Source organism: Scyliorhinus torazame, chromosome 30 (genome assembly GCF_047496885.1).
Source record: "Scyliorhinus torazame isolate Kashiwa2021f chromosome 30, sScyTor2.1, whole genome shotgun sequence".
NCBI classification, from domain to species: domain Eukaryota; kingdom Metazoa; phylum Chordata; class Chondrichthyes; order Carcharhiniformes; family Scyliorhinidae; genus Scyliorhinus; species Scyliorhinus torazame.
In genome coordinates this window covers 25696522-25716452 of record NC_092736.1, presented here as the reverse complement: position 1 = coordinate 25716452, position 19931 = coordinate 25696522, and the positions used below count along the sequence as shown (strand labels likewise).

At 66.6% G+C, this 19931-nt stretch overlaps 1 protein-coding gene across 1 annotated transcript in view; it reads left to right on the top strand.

Moving 5' to 3' along the window:
- Positions 1–520: 520 nt before the first annotated feature.
- The window catches only part of LOC140404454 (deoxyuridine 5'-triphosphate nucleotidohydrolase-like), an 80156-nt gene continuing 60745 nt past the window's right edge, over positions 521–19931 (top strand). Inside the window, exon 1 of the mRNA XM_072493010.1 lies at positions 521–679. Coding sequence (XP_072349111.1) covers positions 526–679 — 154 coding nt within the window. The 5' untranslated portion in view covers positions 521–525. The remainder of the gene's footprint in view (positions 680–19931) is intronic.

Below are 19931 nucleotides of genomic sequence, written 5' to 3'. Positions count from 1 at the left end.
TACACTAACGATCTATATTTCAATTAACTTTGTATATTAATGAAGTTTGTTTATTGAAGATATATGTATGCTGATGATCTATACAAGGGGCAGCAAGGTAAGACAGTGGAGTCCCGGATTAAGTCACTGTCGGTGCGGAATCTGCACGTTCTCCCCGTGTCTGCGTGGGTTTCCTCCCACAGTTGAAAGATGTGCAGGTTAGATGGGATAGCCATGATCAAGTGTCCGTATCCAAAAAGGTTACGTGGGGTTACGGAGATAGGGTGGAGGTGTGGGCTTGGGTAGGGTGCTTTTTCCAGCGCACGGAGCAGATTCGATGGGCCGAATGGCCCCCTTCTGCACTGTAAATTCTATGATTGAGAAGTTAAGTTTGTGGATTGATGAACTTGGCATAATATTGGACTGTGAAAGTGAATGAATTTGTACAGGCTGAAGAGAGACAGGGATTAGAGAGTTTGGCCTGTGTAGCAGAGGCAGTTCTTACAGCAGCAGCACGAAGTGATCTCCGTGTATCAGAGTCCCACCATGCATTCGGCTTCACTCCGGCATATGGCTGTGTTTGAAAAGCTGCTGCGATCCTGGGCCGGCTCCTCTGCTGCCCTTGCGGGAAGCCGGCTGCTGGGCAAGGTGTTCGGCAGCGGCTCGGCGATGCAGCGGGCTGCCCACTGCTCCGACCAAGGTAGATACATATCAGTACCCGGGCACGACCCCGGCACGGAAGCGGTGTCAAAAGCAGCTCCGCCCAGGTCGTAATCATCCGACGGGGTTGGAAAGGAAACAAAAGGCGCGTTTCCTTGTTCTGTTGCAAAGGGGGCTGGGGCGGGGGCGGGGGGGTCTCGGTGCCTGAAGGAGTTTCCAGCAGGGACTGACTGCAGAGGCTCAGGAAGGCAGCTGACCACCTTCCTGCAGGGCAGTTAGGGATGTGGCCTAGCCACGTGAACAAAATGAACAATCTGGGTCATTTATACCATTGCATCAATGATATATTCTAATTATGGTCCATTTTAAAAATCCCCCCACAACCCCAAAGATGTGCAGGGTAGATCGATTGGTCATTCTTGTGAGGTCTTTAGGTGGTTAGGTGGATTGGCCACGCTAAATTGGCCCTTCATTGGGGAAATAAATGGGTACTCTAAATTTATTAAAGAAATCTTTTTTAAATCCTTCTTTTGAATAACTCATCTTGCACAAGGTTCTTGGGTATTCAGATGTGTATTGTACAGTTGCACATAACAAGATTTTAATGTTTATTTGTCCCTTTTGTTGACAAACTACAAAAGATTGCAATTGCACATAACTGCCTGGGAGTGGCAGTCACCAGTCGATTGGGGGTGGGCGATTCAGACTGGGGGAGCTTGGTTGGGGCAGGGTTGGGGGTGGAGTCAGACAGGTGTTGGATGGGGGGGGCGGGGCAGAGTTGGATGGGGGGGCGGGACAGAGTTGGATGGGGGGGCGGGGCAGAGTTGGATGGGGGGGCGGGGCAGAGTTGGATGGGGGCGGGGCAGAGTTGGATGGGGGCGGGGCAGAGTTGGGTGTGGGGGCGGGGTGGAGTTGGATGTGGGGGCGGGGTGGAGTTGGATGTGGGGGCGGGGTGGAGTTGGATGTGGGGGCAGGGTGGAGTTGGATGGGGATGGGGTGGAGTTGGATGGGGTGGAGTTGGATGGGGGGGGGTTGAGTTGGATGGGGGGGTGGAGTTGGATGGGGGGCGCGTTGGAGTTGGATGGGGGGTGGGGTGGAGTTGGATGGTGGGGTGGAGTTGGATGGGGGGGTGGAGTTGGATGGGGGGCAGGGTGTTGGATGGGGGTGGGGTGGAGTTGGATGGGGGTGGGGTGGAGTTGGATGGGGGGGTTGAGTTGGATGGGGGGGGTTGAGTTGGATGGGGGGGTGGAGTTGGGGGGGCGGGTTGGAGTTGGATGGGGGGTGGGGTGGAGTTGGATGGGGGGTGGAGTTGGATGGGGGCAGGGTGGAGTTGGATGGGGGGCAGGGTGGAGTTGGATGGTGGGCAGGGTGTTGGATGGGGGGCAGTGTGGAGATGGATGCGGGCGGGGTGGAGTTGGATGGGGGGTGGAGTTGGATGGGGGGCAGGGTGGAGTTGGATGGGGGCAGGGTGGAGCTGGATGGGGGGGCGGGGTGGAGTTGGATGGGGGGCGGGGTGGAGTTGGATGGGGTTGGAGTTGGATGGGGGGGTGGAGTTGGATGGGGGGGCTGAGTTGGATGGGGGGGTGGAGTTGGATGGGGGGGCGGGTTGGAGTTGGATGGGGGGGCGGGTTGGAGTTGGATGGGGGGTGGGGTGGAGTTGGATGGGGGGTGGAGTTGGATGGGGGCAGGGTGGAGTTGGATGGGGGGCAGGGTGGAGTTGGATGGGGGGGTGGAGTTGGATGGGGGGGTTGAGTTGGATGGGGGGGTGGAGTTGGATGTGGGGGCGGGGTGGAGTTGGATGTGGGGGCGGGGCAGAGTTGGATGGGGGCGGGGCAGAGTTGGATGTGGGGGCGGGGTGGAGTTGGATGTGGGGGCGGGGTGGAGTTGGATGTGGGGGCGGGGTGGAGTTGGATGGGGGTGGGGTGGAGTTGGATGGGGGGGTTGAGTTGGATGGGGGGTGGAGTTGGATGGGGGGGCGAGTTGGATGGGGGGCGGGGTGGAGTTGGATGTGGGGGCGGGGTGGAGTTGGATGGGGGTGGGGTGGAGTTGGATGGGGGGGTTGAGTTGGATGGGGGGTGGAGTTGGATGGGGGGGCGAGTTGGATGGGGGGTGGGGTGGAGTTGGATGGGGGTGGGGTGGAGTTGGATGGGGGGGCGGGGTGGAGTTGGTTTGGGGGTGGAGTTGGATGGGGGGTAGGGCAGAGTTGGATGGGGGGGTGGAGTTGGATGGGGGGGTGGAGTTGATGGGGGGGCGGGGTGGAGTTGGATGGGGGTGGGGTGGGGGGTGGAGTTGGATGGGCGGGTGGAGTTGGATGGGGGTCGGGGTGGAGTTGGATGGGGGAGTGGAGCCGGATTGGGGGGGTGGAGTTGTATGGGGGGTGGGGTGGAGTTGGATGGGGGTGGAGTTGGATGGGGGATGGGGTGGAGTTGGGTGGGGGTCGGGGTGTAGTTGGATGGGGGGCGGGTGGAGTTGGATGGGGGGTGGGGTGGAGTTGGATGGGGGGGTGGAGTTGGATGGGGGGCGGGGTGGAGTTGCATGGGGGGTGGAGTTGGATGGGGGGCAGGGTGGAGTTGGATGGGGGCAGGGTGGAGCTGGATGGGGGGTGGGGTGGAGTTGGATGGGGGACGGGGTGGAGTTGGATGGGGGGTTGAGTTGGATGGGGGGCAGGGTGGAGCTGGATGGGGGCGGGGTGGAGTTGGATGGGGGCGGGGTGGAGTTGGATGGGGGGTGGGGTGGAGTTGGATGGGGGTGGGGTGGAGTTGGTTGGGGGGCGGCGTGGAGTTGGATGGGGGGTGGGGTGGAGTTGGATGGGGGGTGGGGTGGAGTTGGTTGGGGGCGGGGTGGAGTTGGTTGGGGGGTGCAGTTGGTTGGGGGGCGGGGTGGATTTGGTGGGGGGGGTGGAGTTGGATGGGGGGTGGAGTGGAGTTGGATGGGGGGGTGGAGTTGGATGGGGGCAGGGTGGAGTTGGATGGGGGGCAGGGTGTTGGATGGGGGTGGGGTGGAGTTGGATGGGGGTGGGGTGGAGTTGGATGGGGGGGTTGAGTTGGATGGGGGGGGTTGAGTTGGATGGGGGGGTGGAGTTGGATGGGGGGGCGGGTTGGAGTTGGATGGGGGGTGGGGTGGAGTTGGATGGGGGGTGGAGTTGGATGGGGGCAGGGTGGAGTTGGATGGGGGGCAGGGTGGAGTTGGATGGGGGGCAGGGTGTTGGATGGGGGGCAGTGTGGAGATGGATGCGGGCGGGGTGGAGTTGGATGGGGGGTGGAGTTGGATGGGGGGCAGGGTGGAGTTGGATGGGGGCAGGGTGGAGCTGGATGGGGGGGCGGGGTGGAGTTGGATGGGGGGCGGGGTGGAGTTGGATGGGGTTGGAGTTGGATGGGGGGGTGGAGTTGGATGGGGGGGCTGAGTTGGATGGGGGGGTGGAGTTGGATGGGGGGGCGGGTTGGAGTTGGATGGGGGGGCGGGTTGGAGTTGGATGGGGGGTGGGGTGGAGTTGGATGGGGGGTGGAGTTGGATGGGGGCAGGGTGGAGTTGGATGGGGGGCAGGGTGGAGTTGGATGGGGGGGTGGAGTTGGATGGGGGGGTGGAGTTGGATGTGGGGGCGGGGTGGAGTTGGATGTGGGGGCGGGGCAGAGTTGGATGGGGGCGGGGCAGAGTTGGATGTGGGGGCGGGGTGGAGTTGGATGTGGGGGCGGGGTGGAGTTGGATGTGGGGGCGGGGTGGAGTTGGATGGGGGTGGGGTGGAGTTGGATGGGGGGGTTGAGTTGGATGGGGGGTGGAGTTGGATGGGGGGGCGAGTTGGATGGGGGGCGGGGTGGAGTTGGATGTGGGGGCGGGGTGGAGTTGGATGGGGGTGGGGTGGAGTTGGATGGGGGGGTTGAGTTGGATGGGGGGTGGAGTTGGATGGGGGGGCGAGTTGGATGGGGGGTGGGGTGGAGTTGGATGGGGGTGGGGTGGAGTTGGATGGGGGGGCGGGGTGGAGTTGGTTGGGGGGTGGAGTTGGATGGGGGGTAGGGCAGAGTTGGATGGGGGGGGTGGAGTTGGATGGGGGGGTGGAGTTGGATGGGGGGGCGGGGTGGAGTTGGATGGGGGTGGGGTGGGGGGTGGAGTTGGATGGGCGGGTGGAGTTGGATGGGGGTCGGGGTGGAGTTGGATGGGGGAGTGGAGCCGGATTGGGGGGGGTGGAGTTGTATGGGGGGTGGGGTGGAGTTGGATGGGGGTGGAGTTGGATGGGGGATGGGGTGGAGTTGGGTGGGGGTCGGGGTGTAGTTGGATGGGGGGCGGGTGGAGTTGGATGGGGGGTGGGGTGGAGTTGGACGGGGGGGGTGGAGTTGGATGGGGGGCGGGGTGGAGTTGCATGGGGGGTGGAGTTGGATGGGGGGCAGGGTGGAGTTGGATGGGGGCAGGGTGGAGCTGGATGGGGGGTGGGGTGGAGTTGGATGGGGGACGGGGTGGAGTTGGATGGGGGGTGGAGTTGGATGGGGGGCAGGGTGGAGCTGGGTGGGGGCGGGGTGGAGTTGGATGGGGGCGGGGTGGAGTTGGATGGGGGGTGGGGTGGAGTTGGATGGGGGTGGGGTGGAGTTGGTTGGGGGGCGGCGTGGAGTTGGATGGGGGGTGGGGTGGAGTTGGATGGGTGGTGGGGTGGAGTTGGTTGGGGGCGGGGTGGAGTTGGTTGGGGGGGTGCAGTTGGTTGGGGGGCGGGGTGGATTTGGTGGGGGGGGTGGAGTTGGATGGGGGGTGGAGTTGGATGGGGGCAGGGTGGAGTTGGATGGGGGGCAGGGTGTTGGATGGGGGTGGGGTGGAGTTGGATGGGGGTGGGGTGGAGTTGGATGGGGGGGTTGAGTTGGATGGGGGGGTTGAGTTGGATGGGGGGGTGGAGTTGGATGGGGGGGCGGGTTGGAGTTGGATGGGGGGTGGGGTGGAGTTGGATGGGGGGTGGAGTTGGATGGGGGCAGGGTGGAGTTGGATGGGGGGCAGGGTGGAGTTGGATGGGGGGCAGGGTGTTGGATGGGGGGCAGTGTGGAGATGGATGCGGGCGGGGTGGAGTTGGATGGGGGGTGGAGTTGGATGGGGGGCAGGGTGGAGTTGGATGGGGGCAGGGTGGAGCTGGATGGGGGGGTGGGGTGGAGTTGGATGGGGGGCGGGGTGGAGTTGGATGGGGTTGGAGTTGGATGGGGGGGTGGAGTTGGATGGGGGGGCTGAGTTGGATGGGGGGTGGAGTTGGATGGGGGGGCGGGTTGGAGTTGGATGGGGGGCGGGTTGGAGTTGGATGGGGGGTGGGGTGGAGTTGGATGGGGGGTGGAGTTGGATGGGGGCAGGGTGGAGTTGGATGGGGGGCAGGGTGGAGTTGGATGGGGGGGTGGAGTTGGATGGGGGGGTTGAGTTGGATGGGGGGGTGGAGTTGGATGTGGGGGCGGGGTGGAGTTGGATGTGGGGGCGGGGCAGAGTTGGATGGGGCGGGGCAGAGTTGGATGTGGGGGCGGGGTGGAGTTGGATGTGGGGGCGGGGTGGAGTTGGATGTGGGGGCGGGGTGGAGTTGGATGGGGGTGGGGTGGAGTTGGATGGGGGGGTTGAGTTGGATGGGGGGTGGAGTTGGATGGGGGGGCGAGTTGGATGGGGGGTGGGGTGGAGTTGGTTGGGGGGCCGGGTGGAGTTGGTTGGGGGGGTGCAGTTGGTTGGGGGGCGGGGTGGATTTGGTGGGGGGGGTGGAGTTGGATGGGGGGCGGGACAGAGTTGGATGGGGGGGTGGAGTTGGATGGGGGCGGGGTGGAGTTGGATGGGGGGCGGGGTGGAGTTGGTTGGGGGTGTGGAGTTGGTTGGGGGTGTGGAGTTGGATGGGGGGTGGGGTGGAGTTGGATGGGGGGTGGGGTGGAGTTGGATGGGGGGTGGGGTGGAGTTGGATGGGGGGCGGGGCAGAGTTGGATGTGGGGGTGGAGTTGGATGGGGGGGCGGGGTGGAGTTGGATGGGGGGTGGAGTTGGATGGGGGGCAGGGTGGAGCTGGATGGGGGGTGGGGTGGAGTTGGATGGGGGACGGGGTGGAGTTGGATGGGGGGTGGAGTTGGATGGGGGGCAGGGTGGAGCTGGATGGGGGCGGGGTGGAGTTGGATGGGGGGTGGGGTGGAGTTGGATGGGGGGCGGCGTGCAGTTGGATGGGGGGTGGGGTGGAGTTGGATGGGGGGTGGGGTGGAGTTGGTTGGGGGGCGGGGTGGAGTTGGTTGGGGGGGTGGAGTTGGTTGGGGGGGTGGAGTTGGATGGGGGCGGGGCAGAGTTGGATGGGGGGGTGGAGTTGGATGGGGGCGGGGTGGAGCTGGATGGGGGGGTGGAGTTGGATGGGGGCGGGGTGGAGTTGGATGGGGGGTGGATTTGGATGGGGGGCAGGGTGGAGTTGGTTGGGGTGTGTGGAGTTGGATGGGGATGGGGTGGAGTTGGATGGGGGGCGGGGCAAAGTTGGATGTGGGGGTGGAGTTGGATGGGGGGGCGGGGTGGAGTTGGATGGGGGGTGGATTTGGATGGGGGGCAGGGTGGAGTTGGATGGGGGGCAGGGTGGAGCTGGATGGGGGGTGGGGTGGTGTTTGATGGGGGACGGGGTGGAGTTGGATGGGGGGTGGAGTTGGATGGGGGGCAGGGTGGAGTAGGATGGGGGGCAGGGTGGAGCTGGATGGGGGGCGGGGTGGTGTTTGATGGGGGACGGGGTGGAGTTGGATGGGGGGCAGGGTGGAGCTGGATGGGGGGCGGGGTGGTGTTTGATGGGGGACGGGGTGGAGTTGGATGGGGGGTGGAGTTGGATGGGGGGCAGGGTGGAGTTGGATGGGGGGCAGGGTGGAGTTGGATGGGGGGCAGGGTGGAGTTGGATGGGGGGCAGGGTGGAGTTGGATGGGGGGCAGGGTGGAGTTGGATGGGGGCAGGGTGTTGGATGGGGGGCAGTGTGGAGATGGATGCGGGCTGAGTGGAGTTGAATGGGGGGCGGGGTGGAGTTGGATGGGGGGAGGGGTGGAGTTGGATGCGGGGTGGGGTGGAGTTGGATGGGGAGTGGGGTGGAGTTGGTTGGGGGGCGGGGTGGAGTTGGTTGGGGGGGTGGAGTTGGATGGGTGGCGGGGCAGAGTTGGATGGGGGTGGGGTGGAGTTGGATGGGGGGGCGGGGTGTAGTTGGTTGGGGGGGTGGAGTTGGATGGGGGGGCGGGGTGTAGTTGGTTGGGTTGGTGGAGTTGGATGGGGGGCGGGGTGGAGTTGGATGGGGGCGGGGCAGAGTTGGATGTGGGGGTGGAGTTGGATGGGGGGGCGGGGTGGAGTTGGATGGGGGGTGGAGTTGGATGGGGGGCAGGGTGGAGTTGGATGGGGGGCGGGGTGGAGCTGGATGGGGGGTGGGGTGGAGTTGGATGGGGGACGGGGTGGAGCTGGATGGGGGGTGGGGTGGAGTTGGATGGGGGACGGGGTGGAGTTGGATGGGGGGTGGAGTTGGATAGGGGGCAGGGTGGAGCTGGATGGGGGCGGGGTGGAGTTGGATGGGGGCGGGGTGGAGTTGGATGGGGGGTGGGGTGGAGTTGGATGGGGGTGGGGTGGAGTTGGTTGGGGGGTGGAGTTGGTTGGGGGGCAGGGTGGAGTTGGTTGGGGGGGTGGAGTTGGATGGGGGGGCGGGGCAGAGTTGGATGGGGGGGTGGAGTTGGATGGGGGCGGGGTGGAGCTGGATGGGGGGGGTGGAGTTGGATGGGGGCGGGGTGGAGTTGGATGGGGGGGCGGGGTGGAGTTGGTTGGGGGGGGTGGAGTAGTTGGATGGGGGGCGGGGCAGAGTTGGATGTGGGGGTGGAGTTGGATGGGGGGGCGGGGTGGAGTTGGATGGGGGGTTGAGTTGGATGGGGGGTTGAGTTGGATGGGGGGTTGAGTTGGATGGGGGGCAGGGTGGAGTTGGATGGGGGGCAGGGTGGAGCTGGATGGGGGGTGGGGTGTAGTTGGATGGGGGACGGGGTGGAGTTGGATGGTGGGTGGAGTTGGTTGGGGGGGTGGAGTTGGATGGGGGGGCGGGGCAGAGTTGGATGGGGGGGTGGAGTTGGATGGGGGCGGGGTGGAGCTGGATGGGGGGGGTGGAGTTGGATGGGGGCGGGGTGGAGTTGGATGTGGGGGCGGGGTGGAGTTGGTTGGGGGGGGGTGGAGTAGTTGGATGGGGGGCGGGGCAGAGTTGGATGTGGGGGTGGAGTTGGATGGGGGGGGGTGGCGGGGTGGAGTTGGATGGGGGGTTGAGTTGGATGGGGGGCAGGGTGGAGTTGGATGGGGGGCAGGGTGGAGTTGGATGGGGGGTGGGGTGTAGTTGGATGGGGGACGGGGTGGAGTTGGATGGTGGGTGGAGTTGGATGGGGGGCAGGGTGGAGCTGGATGGGGGCGGGGTGGAGTTGGAGGGGGGCGGGGTGGAGTTGGATGGGGGGTGGGGTGGAGTTGGATGGGGGTGGGGTGGAGTTGGTTGGGGGGCGGCGTGGAGTTGGATGGGGGGTGGGGTGGCGTTGGATGGGGGGTGGGGTGGAGTTGGTTGGGGGGCGGGGTGGAGTTGGTTGGGGGGGTGGAGTTGGTTGGGGGGCGGGGTGGAGTTGGTTGGGGGGGTGGAGTTGGATGCGGGGCGGGGCAGAGTTGGATGGGGGGGTGGAGTTGGATGGGGGCGGGGTGGAGTTGGATGGGGGCGGGGTGGAGTTGGTTGGGGGGGTGGAGTTGGTTGGGGGGGTGGAGTTGGATGGGGGGGGTTGAGTTGGATGGGGGGTGGAGTTGGATGGGGGTGGGGTGGAGTTGGATGGGGGGGTGGAGTTGGATGGGGGGGGTGGAGTTGGATGGGGGGTGGAGTTGGATGGGGGGGGGTTGAGTTGGATGGGGGGTGGAGTTGGATGGGGGGGCGGGTTGGAGTTGGATGGGGGGTGGGGTGGAGTTGGATGGGGGGTGTAGTTGGATGGGGGCAGGGTGGAGTTGGATGGGGGGCAGTGTGGAGTTGGATGCGGGCGGGGTGGAGTTGGATGGGGGGTGGAGTTGGATGGGGGGCAGGGTGGAGTTGGATGGGGGCAGGGTGGAGCTGGATGGGGGGGCGGGGTGGAGTTGGAAGGGGGGCGGGGTGGAGTTGGATGGGGGTGGAGTTGGATGGGGGCAGGGTGGATTTGGATGGGGGGGTGGAGTTGGATGCGGGGGTTGAGTTGGATGGGGGGTGGAGTTGGATGGGGGGGCGGGTTGGAGTTGGATGGGGGGGCGGGTTGGAGTTGGATGGGGGGTGGGGTGGAGTTGAATGGGGGGTGGAGTTGGATGGGGGGGTGGAGTTGGATGGGGGGTGGAGTTGGATGGGGGGCAGGGTGGAGTTGGATGGGGGCAGGGTGGAGCTGGATGGGGGGGCGGGGTGGAGTTGGCTGGGGGGCCGGGTGGAGTTGGATGGGGGGTGGAGTTGGATGGGGGGCATGGTGGAGCTGGATGGGGGGCGGGGTGGATTTGGATGGGGGGGCGGGGTGGAATTGGATGGGGGAGGGGTGGAGTTGGATGCGGGGTGGGGTGGAGTTGGATGGGGAGTGGGGTGGAGTTGGTTGGGGGGCGGGGTGGAGTTGGTTGGGGGGGTGGAGTTGATTGGGGGGCGGGGCAGAGTTGGATGGGGGGTGGAGTTGGATGGGGGCGGGGTGGAGTTGGATGGGGGGGCGGGGGAGTTGGATGGGGGGGCGGGGGGAGTTGGATGGGGGCGGGGCAGAGTTGGATGGGGGGGTGGAGTTGGATGGGGGGGGCGGGGTGGAGTTGGATGGGGGTGGGATGGAGTTGGGTGGGGTGGAGTTGGATGGGGGGCGGGGTGGAGTTGGATGGGGGGTGGAGTTGTATGGGCGGGTGGAGTTGGATGGGGTCGGGGTGGAGTTGGATGGGGGAGTGGAGCTGGATTGGGGGGGTGGAGTTGTATGGGGAGTGGGGTGGAGTTGGATGGGGGTGGAGTTGGATGGGGGATGGGGTGGAGTTGGGTGGGGGTCGGGGTGTAGTTGGATGGGGGGCGGGTGGATTTGGATGGGGGGTGGGGTGGAGTTGGATGGGGGGGTGGAGTTGGATGGGGGGCGGGGTGGAGTTGGATGGGGGGTGGAGTTGGAAGGGGGGGCAGGGTGGAGTTGGATGGGGGGCAGGGTGGAGTTGGATGGGGGGTGTGGTGGAGTTGGATGTGGGACGGGGTGGAGTTGGATGGGGGGTGGGGTCGAGTTGGATGGGGGGTGGGGTGGAGTTGGATGGGGGGTGGGGTGGAGTTGGTTGGGGGGCGGGGTGGAGTTGGTTGGGGGGGTGGAGTTGGTTGGGGGGTGGGGTGGAGTTGGTTGGGGGGGTGGAGTTGGATGGGGGGGCAGAGTTGGATGGGGGGGCGGAGTTTGATGGGGGCGGGGTGGAGTTGGATGGGGGGGCGGGGTGGAGTTGGATGGGGGGGCGGGGTGGAGTTGGTTGGGAGGGTGGAGTTGGATGGGGGCGTGGTGGAGTTGGATGGGGGGCGGGGCAGAGTTGGATGGGGGGTGGGGTGGAGTTGGATGGGGGGGCGGGGTGGAGTTGGATGGGGGCGTGGTGGAGTTGGATGGGGGGCGGGGCAGAGTTGGATGGGGGGGTGGAGTTGGATGGGGGGGCGGGGTTGAGTCGGATGGCGGGGTGGGGTGGAGTTGGATGTGGGGTGGAGTTGGATGGGGGTGGAGTTGGATGGGGGGGTGGGGTGGAGTTGGGTGGGGGTCGGGGTGTAGTTGGATGGGGCGGGTGGTGTTGGATGGGGGGTGGGGTGGAATTGGATGGGGGGGTGGAGTTGGATGGGGGGCGGGGTGGAGTTGGATGGGTGCAGGGTGGAGTTGGATGGGGGGCAGGGTGGAGTTGGGTGGGGGTCGGGGTGTAGTTGGATGGGGCGGGGTGGAGTTGGATGGGTGCAGGGTGGAGTTTGATGGGGGGCAGGGTGGAGCTGGATGGGGGGCGGGGTGGAGTTGGATGGGGTCGGGGTGGAGTTGGATGGGGGGTGGAGTTGGATGGTGGGCAGGGTGGAGTTTGATGGGGGGCAGGGTGGAGCTGGATGGGGGGCGGGGTGGAGTTGGATGGGGGCGGGGTGGAGTTGGATGGGGGTGGGGTGGAGTTGGATGGGGGCAGGGTGGATTTGGATGGGGGGGTGGAGTTGGATGGGGGGGTTGAGTTGGATGGGGGGTGGAGTTGGATGGGGGGGCGGGTTGGAGTTGGATGGGGGGGCGGGTTGGAGTTGGATGGGGGGTGGGGTGGAGTTGAATGGGGGGTGGAGTTGGATGGGGGGGTGGAGTTGGATGGGGGGTGGAGTTGGATGGGGGGCAGGGTGGAGTTGGATGGGGGCAGGGTGGAGCTGGATGGGGGGGCGGGGTGGAGTTGGCTGGGGGGCCGGGTGGAGTTGGATGGGGGGTGGATTTGGATGGGGGGCATGGTGGAGCTGGATGGGGGGCGGGGTGGATTTGGATGGGGGGGCGGGGTGGAATTGGATGGGGGAGGGGTGGAGTTGGATGCGGGGTGGGGTGGAGTTGGATGGGGAGTGGGGTGGAGTTGGTTGGGGGGCGGGGTGGAGTTGGTTGGGGGGGTGGAGTTGATTGGGGGGCGGGGCAGAGTTGGATGGGGGGGTGGAGTTGGATGGGGGCGGGGTGGAGTTGGATGGGGGGGCGGGGGAGTTGGATGGGGGGGCGGGGGGAGTTGGATGGGGGCGGGGCAGAGTTGGATGGGGGGGTGGAGTTGGATGGGGGGGCGGGGTGGAGTTGGATGGGGGTGGGATGGAGTTGGGTGGGGTGGAGTTGGATGGGGGGCGGGGTGGAGTTGGATGGGGGGTGGAGTTGGATGGGCGGGTGGAGTTGGATGGGGGTCGGGGTGGAGTTGGATGGGGGAGTGGAGCTGGATTGGGGGGGTGGAGTTGTATGGGGAGTGGGGTGGAGTTGGATGGGGGTGGAGTTGGATGGGGGATGGGGTGGAGTTGGGTGGGGGTCGGGGTGTAGTTGGATGGGGGGCGGGTGGATTTGGATGGGGGGTGGGGTGGAGTTGGATGGGGGGGTGGAGTTGGATGGGGGGCGGGGTGGAGTTGGATGGGGGGTGGAGTTGGAAGGGGGGGCAGGGTGGAGTTGGATGGGGGGCAGGGTGGAGTTGGATGGGGGGTGGGGTGGAGTTGGATGGGGGACGGGGTGGAGTTGGATGGGGGGTGGAGTTGGATGGGGGGTGGGGTCGAGTTGGATGGGGGGTGGGGTGGAGTTGGATGGGGGGTGGGGTGGAGTTGGTTGGGGGGCGGGGTGGAGTTGGTTGGGGGGGTGGAGTTGGTTGGGGGGCGGGGTGGAGTTGGTTGGGGGGGTGGAGTTGGATGGGGGGGGCAGAGTTGGATGGGGGGGCGGAGTTTGATGGGGGCGGGGTGGAGTTGGATGGGGGGGCGGGGTGGAGTTGGATGGGGGGGCGGGGTGGAGTTGGTTGGGAGGGTGGAGTTGGATGGGGGCGTGGTGGAGTTGGATGGGGGGCGGGGCAGAGTTGGATGGGGGGTGGGGTGGAGTTGGATGGGGGGGCGGGGTGGAGTTGGATGGGGGCGTGGTGGAGTTGGATGGGGGGCGGGGCAGAGTTGGATGGGGGGGTGGAGTTGGATGGGGGGGCGGGGTTGAGTCGGATGGCGGGGTGGGGTGGAGTTGGATGTGGGGTGGAGTTGGATGGGGGTCGGGGTGGAGTTGGATGGGGGTCGAGGTGGAGTTGTATGGGGGGTGGGGTGGAGTTGGATGGGGGTGGAGTTGGATGGGGGGGTGGGGTGGAGTTGGGTGGGGGTCGGGGTGTAGTTGGATGGGGCGGGTGGAGTTGGATCGGGGGTGGGGTGGAATTGGATGGGGGGGTGGAGTTGGATGGGGGGCGGGGTGGAGTTGGATGGGTGCAGGGTGGAGTTGGATGGGGGGCAGGGTGGAGTTGGGTGGGGGTCGGGGTGTAGTTGGATGGGGCGGGGTGGAGTTGGATGGGTGCAGGGTGGAGTTTGATGGGGGGCAGGGTGGAGCTGGATGGGGGGCGGGGTGGAGTTGGATGGGGTCGGGGTGGAGTTGGATGGGGGGTGGAGTTGGATGGTGGGCAGGGTGGAGCTGGATGGGGGGCAGGGTGGAGCTGGATGGGGGGCGGGGTGGAGTTGGATGGGGGCGGGGTGGAGTTGGATGGGGGGTGGGTGGAGTTGGATGAGGGTGGGGTGGAGTTGGTTGGGGGGCGGGGTGGAGTTGGTTTCGGGGGTGGAGTTGGATGGGGGGCGTGGCAGAGTTGGATGGGGGTGGAGTTGGATGGGGGCGGGGTGGAGTTGGATGCGGGGGTGGAGTTGGATGGGGGTTGGGGTGGAGTTGGTTGGCGGGGTGGAGTTGGTTGGTGGGGTGGAGTTGGATGGGGGGCGGGGTGGAGTTGAATGGGGGGTGGGGCAGAGTTGGATGGGGGGTGGAGTTGGATGGGGGGGCGGGGTGGAGTTGGATGGGGGAGCGGGGTGGAGTTGGATGGGGGGGCGGGGTGGAGTTGGATGGGGGGTGGAGTTGGATGGGCGGGTGGAGTTGGATGGGGTCGGGGTGGAGTTGGATGGGGGAGTGGAGGTGGATTGGGAGGGTGGAGTTGTATGGGGGGTGGGGTGGGGTGGAGTTGGATGGGGTGGAGTTGGATGGGGGTGGGTGGAGTTGGGTGGGGGTCGGGGTGTAGTTGGATGGGGGGCGGGTGGAGTTGGATGGGGGGTGGGGTGGAGTTGGATGGGGGTTGGAGTTGGATGGGGGGCAGGGTGGAGTTGGATGGGGGGCAGGGTGGAGTTGGATGGGGGGCAGGGTGGAGCTGGATGAGGGGGCGGGGTGGAGTTCGATGGGGGGGTGGAGTTGGATGGGGGCGGGGTGGAGTTGGATGGGGGGTGGAGTTGGAAGGGGGGGCAAGGTGGAGTTGGATGGGGGGCAGGGTGGAGCTGGATGGGGGGTGGGGTGGAGTTGGATGGGGGACGGGGTGGAGTTGGATGGGGGGTGGAGTTGGATGGGGGGCAGGGTGGAGCTGGATGGGGGCGGGGTGGAGTTGGATGGGGGCGGGGTGGAGTTGGATGGGGGGTGGGGTCGAGTTGGATGGGGGGTGGGGTGGAGTTGGATGGGGGGTGGGGTGGAGTTGGTTGGGGGGCGGGGTGGAGTTGGTTGGGGGGTGGAGTTGGTAGGGGGGGCGGGGTGGAGTTGGTTGGGGGGTGGAGTTGGATGGGGGGGGCAGAGTTGGATGGGGGGCGGAGTTTGATGGGGGCGGGGTGGTGTTGGATGGGGGGGCGGGGTGGAGTTGGTTGGGAGGGTGGAGTTGGATGGGGGCGTGGTGGAGTTGGATGGGGGGCGGGGCAGAGTTGGATGGGGGGGTGGAGTTGGATGGGGGGGCGGGGTGGAGTCGGATGGGGGGTGGGGTGGAGTTGGATGTGGGGTGGAGTTGGATGGGCGGGTGGAGTTGGATGGGGGTCGGGGTGGAGTTGGATGGGGGTCGGGGTGGAGTTGGATGGGGGAGTGGAGGTGGAGTTGTATGGGGGGTGGGGTGGAGTTGGATGGGGGTGGAGTTGGATGGGGGGGTGGGGTGGAGTTGGGTGGGGGTCGGGGTGTAGTTGGATGGGGCGGGTGGAGTTGGATGGGGGGTGGGGTGGAATTGGATGGGGGGTGGAATTGGATGGGGGGCGGGGTGGAGTTGGATGGGTGCAGGGTGGAGTTGGATGGGGGGCAGGGTGGAGCTGGATGGGGGGCGGGGTGGAGTTGGATGGGGTCGGGGTGGAGTTGGATGGGGGATGGAGTTGGATGGGGGGCAGGGTGGAGCTGGATGGGGGGGCAGGGTGGAGCTGGATGGGGGGGCAGGGTGGAGCTGGATGGGGGCGGGGTGGAGTTGGATGGGGGCGGGGTGGAGTTGGATGGGGGGTGGGTGGAGTTGGATGAGGGTGGGGTGGAGTTGGTTGGGGGGCGGGGTGGAGTTGGTTGGGGGGTGGAGTTGGATGGGGGGCGTGGCAGAGTTGGATGGGGGTGGAGTTGGATGGGGGCGGGGTGGAGTTGGATGCGGGGGTGGAGTTGGATGGGGGTTGGGGTGGAGTTGGTTGGCGGGGTGGAGTTGGTTGGTGGGGTGGAGTTGGATGGGGGGCGGGGTGGAGTTGAATGGGGGGTGGGGCAGAGTTGGATGGGGGGTGGAGTTGGATGGGGGGCGGGGTGGAGTTGGATGGGGGGGCGGGGTGGAGTTGGATGGGGGCGGGGCAGAATTGGTTGGGGCGGTGGAGTTGGATGGGGGGGCGGGGTGGAGTTGGATGGGGGCGGGGCAGAATTGGATGGGGGGGTGGAGTTGGATGGGGGGGCGGGGTGGAGTTGGATGGGGGGTGGGGTGGAGTTGGATGGGGGTGGAGTTGGATGGGGGGGTGGGGTGGAGTTGGGTGGGGGTCGGGGTGGAGTTGGATGGGGTCGGGGTGGAGTTGGATGGGGGGTGTAGTTGGATGGGGGGCAGGGTGGAGCTGGATGGGGGGCAGGGTGGAGCTGGATGGGGGGCGGGGTGGAGTTGGATGGGGGCGGGGTGGAGTTGGATGGGGGTGGGTGGAGTTGGATGAGGGTGGGGTGGAGTTGGTTGGGGGGCGGGGTGGAGTTGGTTTCGTGGGTGGAGTTGGATGGGGGGCGTGGCAGAGTTGGATGGGGGGTGGAGTTGGATGGGGGCGGGGTGGAGTTGGATGCGGGGGTGGAGTTGGATGGGGGTTGGGGTGGAGTTGGTTGGCGGGGTGGAGTTGGTTGGTGGGGTGGAGTTGGATGGGGGGCGGGGTGGAGTTGAATGGGGGGTGGGGCAGAGTTGGATGGGGGGGTGGAGTTGGATGGGGGGGCGGGGTGGAGTCGGATGGGGGGTGGGGTGGAGTTGGATGTGGGGTGGAGTTGGATGGGCGGGTGGAGTTGGATGGGGGTCGGGGTGGAGTTGGATGGGGGTTGGGGTGGAGTTGGATGGGGGAGTGGAGGTGGAGTTGTATGGGGGGTGGGGTGGAGTTGGATGGGGGTGGAGTTGGATGGGGGGGTGGGGTGGAGTTGGGTGGGGGTCGGGGTGTAGTTGGATGGGGCGGGTGGAGTTGGATGGGGGGTGGGGTTGGATGGGGGTTGGGGTGGAGTTGGTTGGCGGGGTGGAGTTGGTTGGTGGGGTGGAGTTGGATGGGGGGCGGGGTGGAGTTGAATGGGGGGTGGGGCAGAGTTGGATGGGGGGTGGAGTTGGATGGGGGGGCGGGGTGGAGTTGGATGGGGGAGCGGGGTGGAGTTGGATGGGGGGGCGGGGTGGAGTTGGATGGGGGGTGGAGTTGGATGGGCGGGTGGAGTTGGATGGGGTCGGGGTGGAGTTGGATGGGGGAGTGGAGGTGGATTGGGAGGGTGGAGTTGTATGGGGGGTGGGGTGGAGTTGGATGGGGTGGAGTTGGATGGGGGTGGGTGGAGTTGGGTGGGGGTCGGGGTGTAGTTGGATGGGGGGCGGGTGGAGTTGGATGGGGGGTGGGGTGGAGTTGGATGGGGGTTGGAGTTGGATGGGGGGCAGGGTGGAGTTGGATGGGGGCAGGGTGGTGTTGGATGGGGGGCAGGGTGGAGCTGGATGAGGGGGCGGGGTGGAGTTCGATGGGGGGGTGGAGTTGGATGGGGGGCGGGGTGGAGTTGGATGGGGGGTGGAGTTGGAAGGGGGGGCAGGGTGGAGTTGGATGGGGGGCAGGGTGGAGCTGGATGGGGGGTGGGGTGGAGTTGGATGGGGGACGGGGTGGAGTTGGATGGGGGGTGGAGTTGGATGGGGGGCAGGGTGGAGCTGGATGGGGGCGGGGTGGAGTTGGATGGGGGCGGGGTGGAGTTGGATGGGGGGTGGGGTCGAGCTGGATGGGGGGTGGGGTGGAGTTGGATGGGGGGTGGGGTGGAGTTGGTTGGGGGCGGGGTGGAGTTGGTTGGGGGGTGGAGTTGGTAGGGGGGGCAGAGTTGGATGGGGGGCGGAGTTTGATGGGGGCGGGGTGGAGTTGGATGGGGGGGTGGGGTGGAGTTGGTTGGGAGGGTGGAGTTGGATGGGGACGTGGTGGAGTTGGATGGGGGGCGGGGCAGAGTTGGATGGGGGGGTGGAGTTGGATGGGGGGGCGGGGTGGAGTCGGATGGGGGGTGGGGTGGAGTTGGATGGGCGGGTGGAGTTGGATGGGGGTCAGGGTGGAGTTGGATGGGGGAGTGGAGGTGGAGTTGTATGGGGGGTGGGGTGGAGTTGGATGGGGGTGGAGTTGGATGGGGGGGTGGGGTGGAGTTGGGTGGGGGTCGGGGTGTAGTTGGATGGGGCGGGTGGAGTTGGATGGGGGGTGGGGTTGGAATTGGTTGGGGCGGTGGAGTTGGATGGGGGGGCGGGGTGGAGTTGGATGGGGGCGGGGCAGAATTGGATGGGGGGGTGGAGTTGGATGGGGGGGCGGGGTGGAGTTGGATGGGGGGTGGGGTGGAGTTGGATGGGGGGTGGGGTGGAGTTGGATGGGGGTGGAGTTGGATGGGGGTCGGGGTGGAGTTGGCTGGGGGAGTGGAGGTGGATTGGGGGTTGGAGTTGTATGGGGGGTGGGGTGGAGTTGGATGGGGGTGGAGTTAGATGGGGGGGTGGGGTGGAGTTGGGAGGGGATCGGGGTGTAGTTGGATGTGGGCGGGTGGAGTTGGATGGGGGGTGGGGTGGAGTTGGATGGGGGGTGGAGTTGGATGGGGGGCGGGGTGGAGTTGGATGGGTGCAGGGTGGAGTTGGATGGGGGGCAGGGTGGAGCTGGATGGGGGGCGGGGTGCAGTTGGATGGGGGGCGGGGTGGAGTTGGATGGGGGGTGGAGTTGGATGGGGGCAGGGTGGAGCTGGATGCGGGCGGGGTGGAGTTGGCTGGGGGTGGGGTGGAGTTGGCTGGGGGCGGGGTGGAGTTGGATGGGGGGTGGGGTGGAGTTGGATGGGGGTGGGGTGGAGTTGGATGGGGGTGGGGTGGAGTTGGTTGGGGTGGTGGAGTTGGATGGGGGGCGTGGCAGAGTTGGATGCGGGGTGGAGTTGGATGGGGGCGGGGTGGAGTTGGATGGGGGGGTGGAGTTGGATGGGGGTTGGGGTGGAGTTGGTTGGCGGTGTGGAGTTGTTTGGTGGGGTAGAGTTGGATGGGGGGTGGGGTGGAGTTGAATGGGGGGGTGGGGCAGAGTTGGATGGGGGGTGGAGTTGGATGGGGGGGCGGGGTGGAGTTGGATGGGGGTGGAGTTGGATGGGGATGGGGTGGAGTTGGGTGGGGGTCGGGGTGTAGTTGGATGGGGGGCGGGTGGATTTGGATGGGGGGTGGGGTGGAGTTGGATGGGGGGGTGGAGTTGGATGGGGGGCGGGGTGGAGTTGGATGGGGGGTGGAGTTGGAAGGGGGGGCAGGGTGGAGTTGGATGGGGGGCAGGGTGGAGCTGGATGGGGGGTGGGGTGGAGTTGGATGGGGGACGGGGTGGAGTTGGATGGGGGGTGGGGTCGAGTTGGATGGGGGGTGGGGTGGAGTTGGATGGGGGGTGGGGTGGAGTTGGTTGGGGGGCGGGGTGGAGTTGGTTGGGGGGGTGGAGTTGGTTGGGGGGCGGGGTGGAGTTGGTTGGGGGGGTGGAGTTGGATGGGGGGGGCAGAGTTGGATGGGGGGGCGGAGTTTGATGGGGGCGGGGTGGAGTTGGATGGGGGGGCGGGGTGGAGTTGGTTGGGAGGGTGGAGTTGGATGGGGGCGTGGTGGAGTTGGATGGGGTGCGGGGCAGAGTTGGATGGGGGGCGGGGCAGAGTTGGATGGGGGGGTGGAGTTGGATGGGGGGGCGGGGTGGAGTCGGATGGGGGGGTGGGGTGGAGTTGGATGTGGGGTGGAGTTGGATGGGCGGGTGGAGTTGGATGGGGGTCGGGGTGGAGTTGGATGGGGGAGTGGAGGTGGAGTTGTATGGGGGGTGGGGTGGAGTTGGATGGGGGTGGAGTTGGATGGGGGGGTGGGGTGGAGTTGGGTGGGGGTCGGGGTGGAGTTGGATGGGGTCGGGGTGGAGTTGGATGGGGGGTGTAGTTGGATGGGGGGCAGGGTGGAGCTGGATGGGGGGCAGGGTGGAGCTGGATGGGGGGCGGGGTGGAGTTGGATGGGGGCGGGGTGGAGTTGGATGGGGGTGGGTGGAGTTGGATGAGGGTGGGGTGGAGTTGGTTGGGGGGCGGGGTGGAGTTGGTTTCGTGGGTGGAGTTGGATGGGGGCGTGGCAGAGTTGGATGGGGGGTGGAGTTAGATGGGGGCGGGGTGGAGTTGGATGCGGGGGTGGAGTTGGATGGGGGTTGGGGTGGAGTTGGTTGGCGGGGTGGAGTTGGTTGGTGGGGTGGAGTTGGATGGGG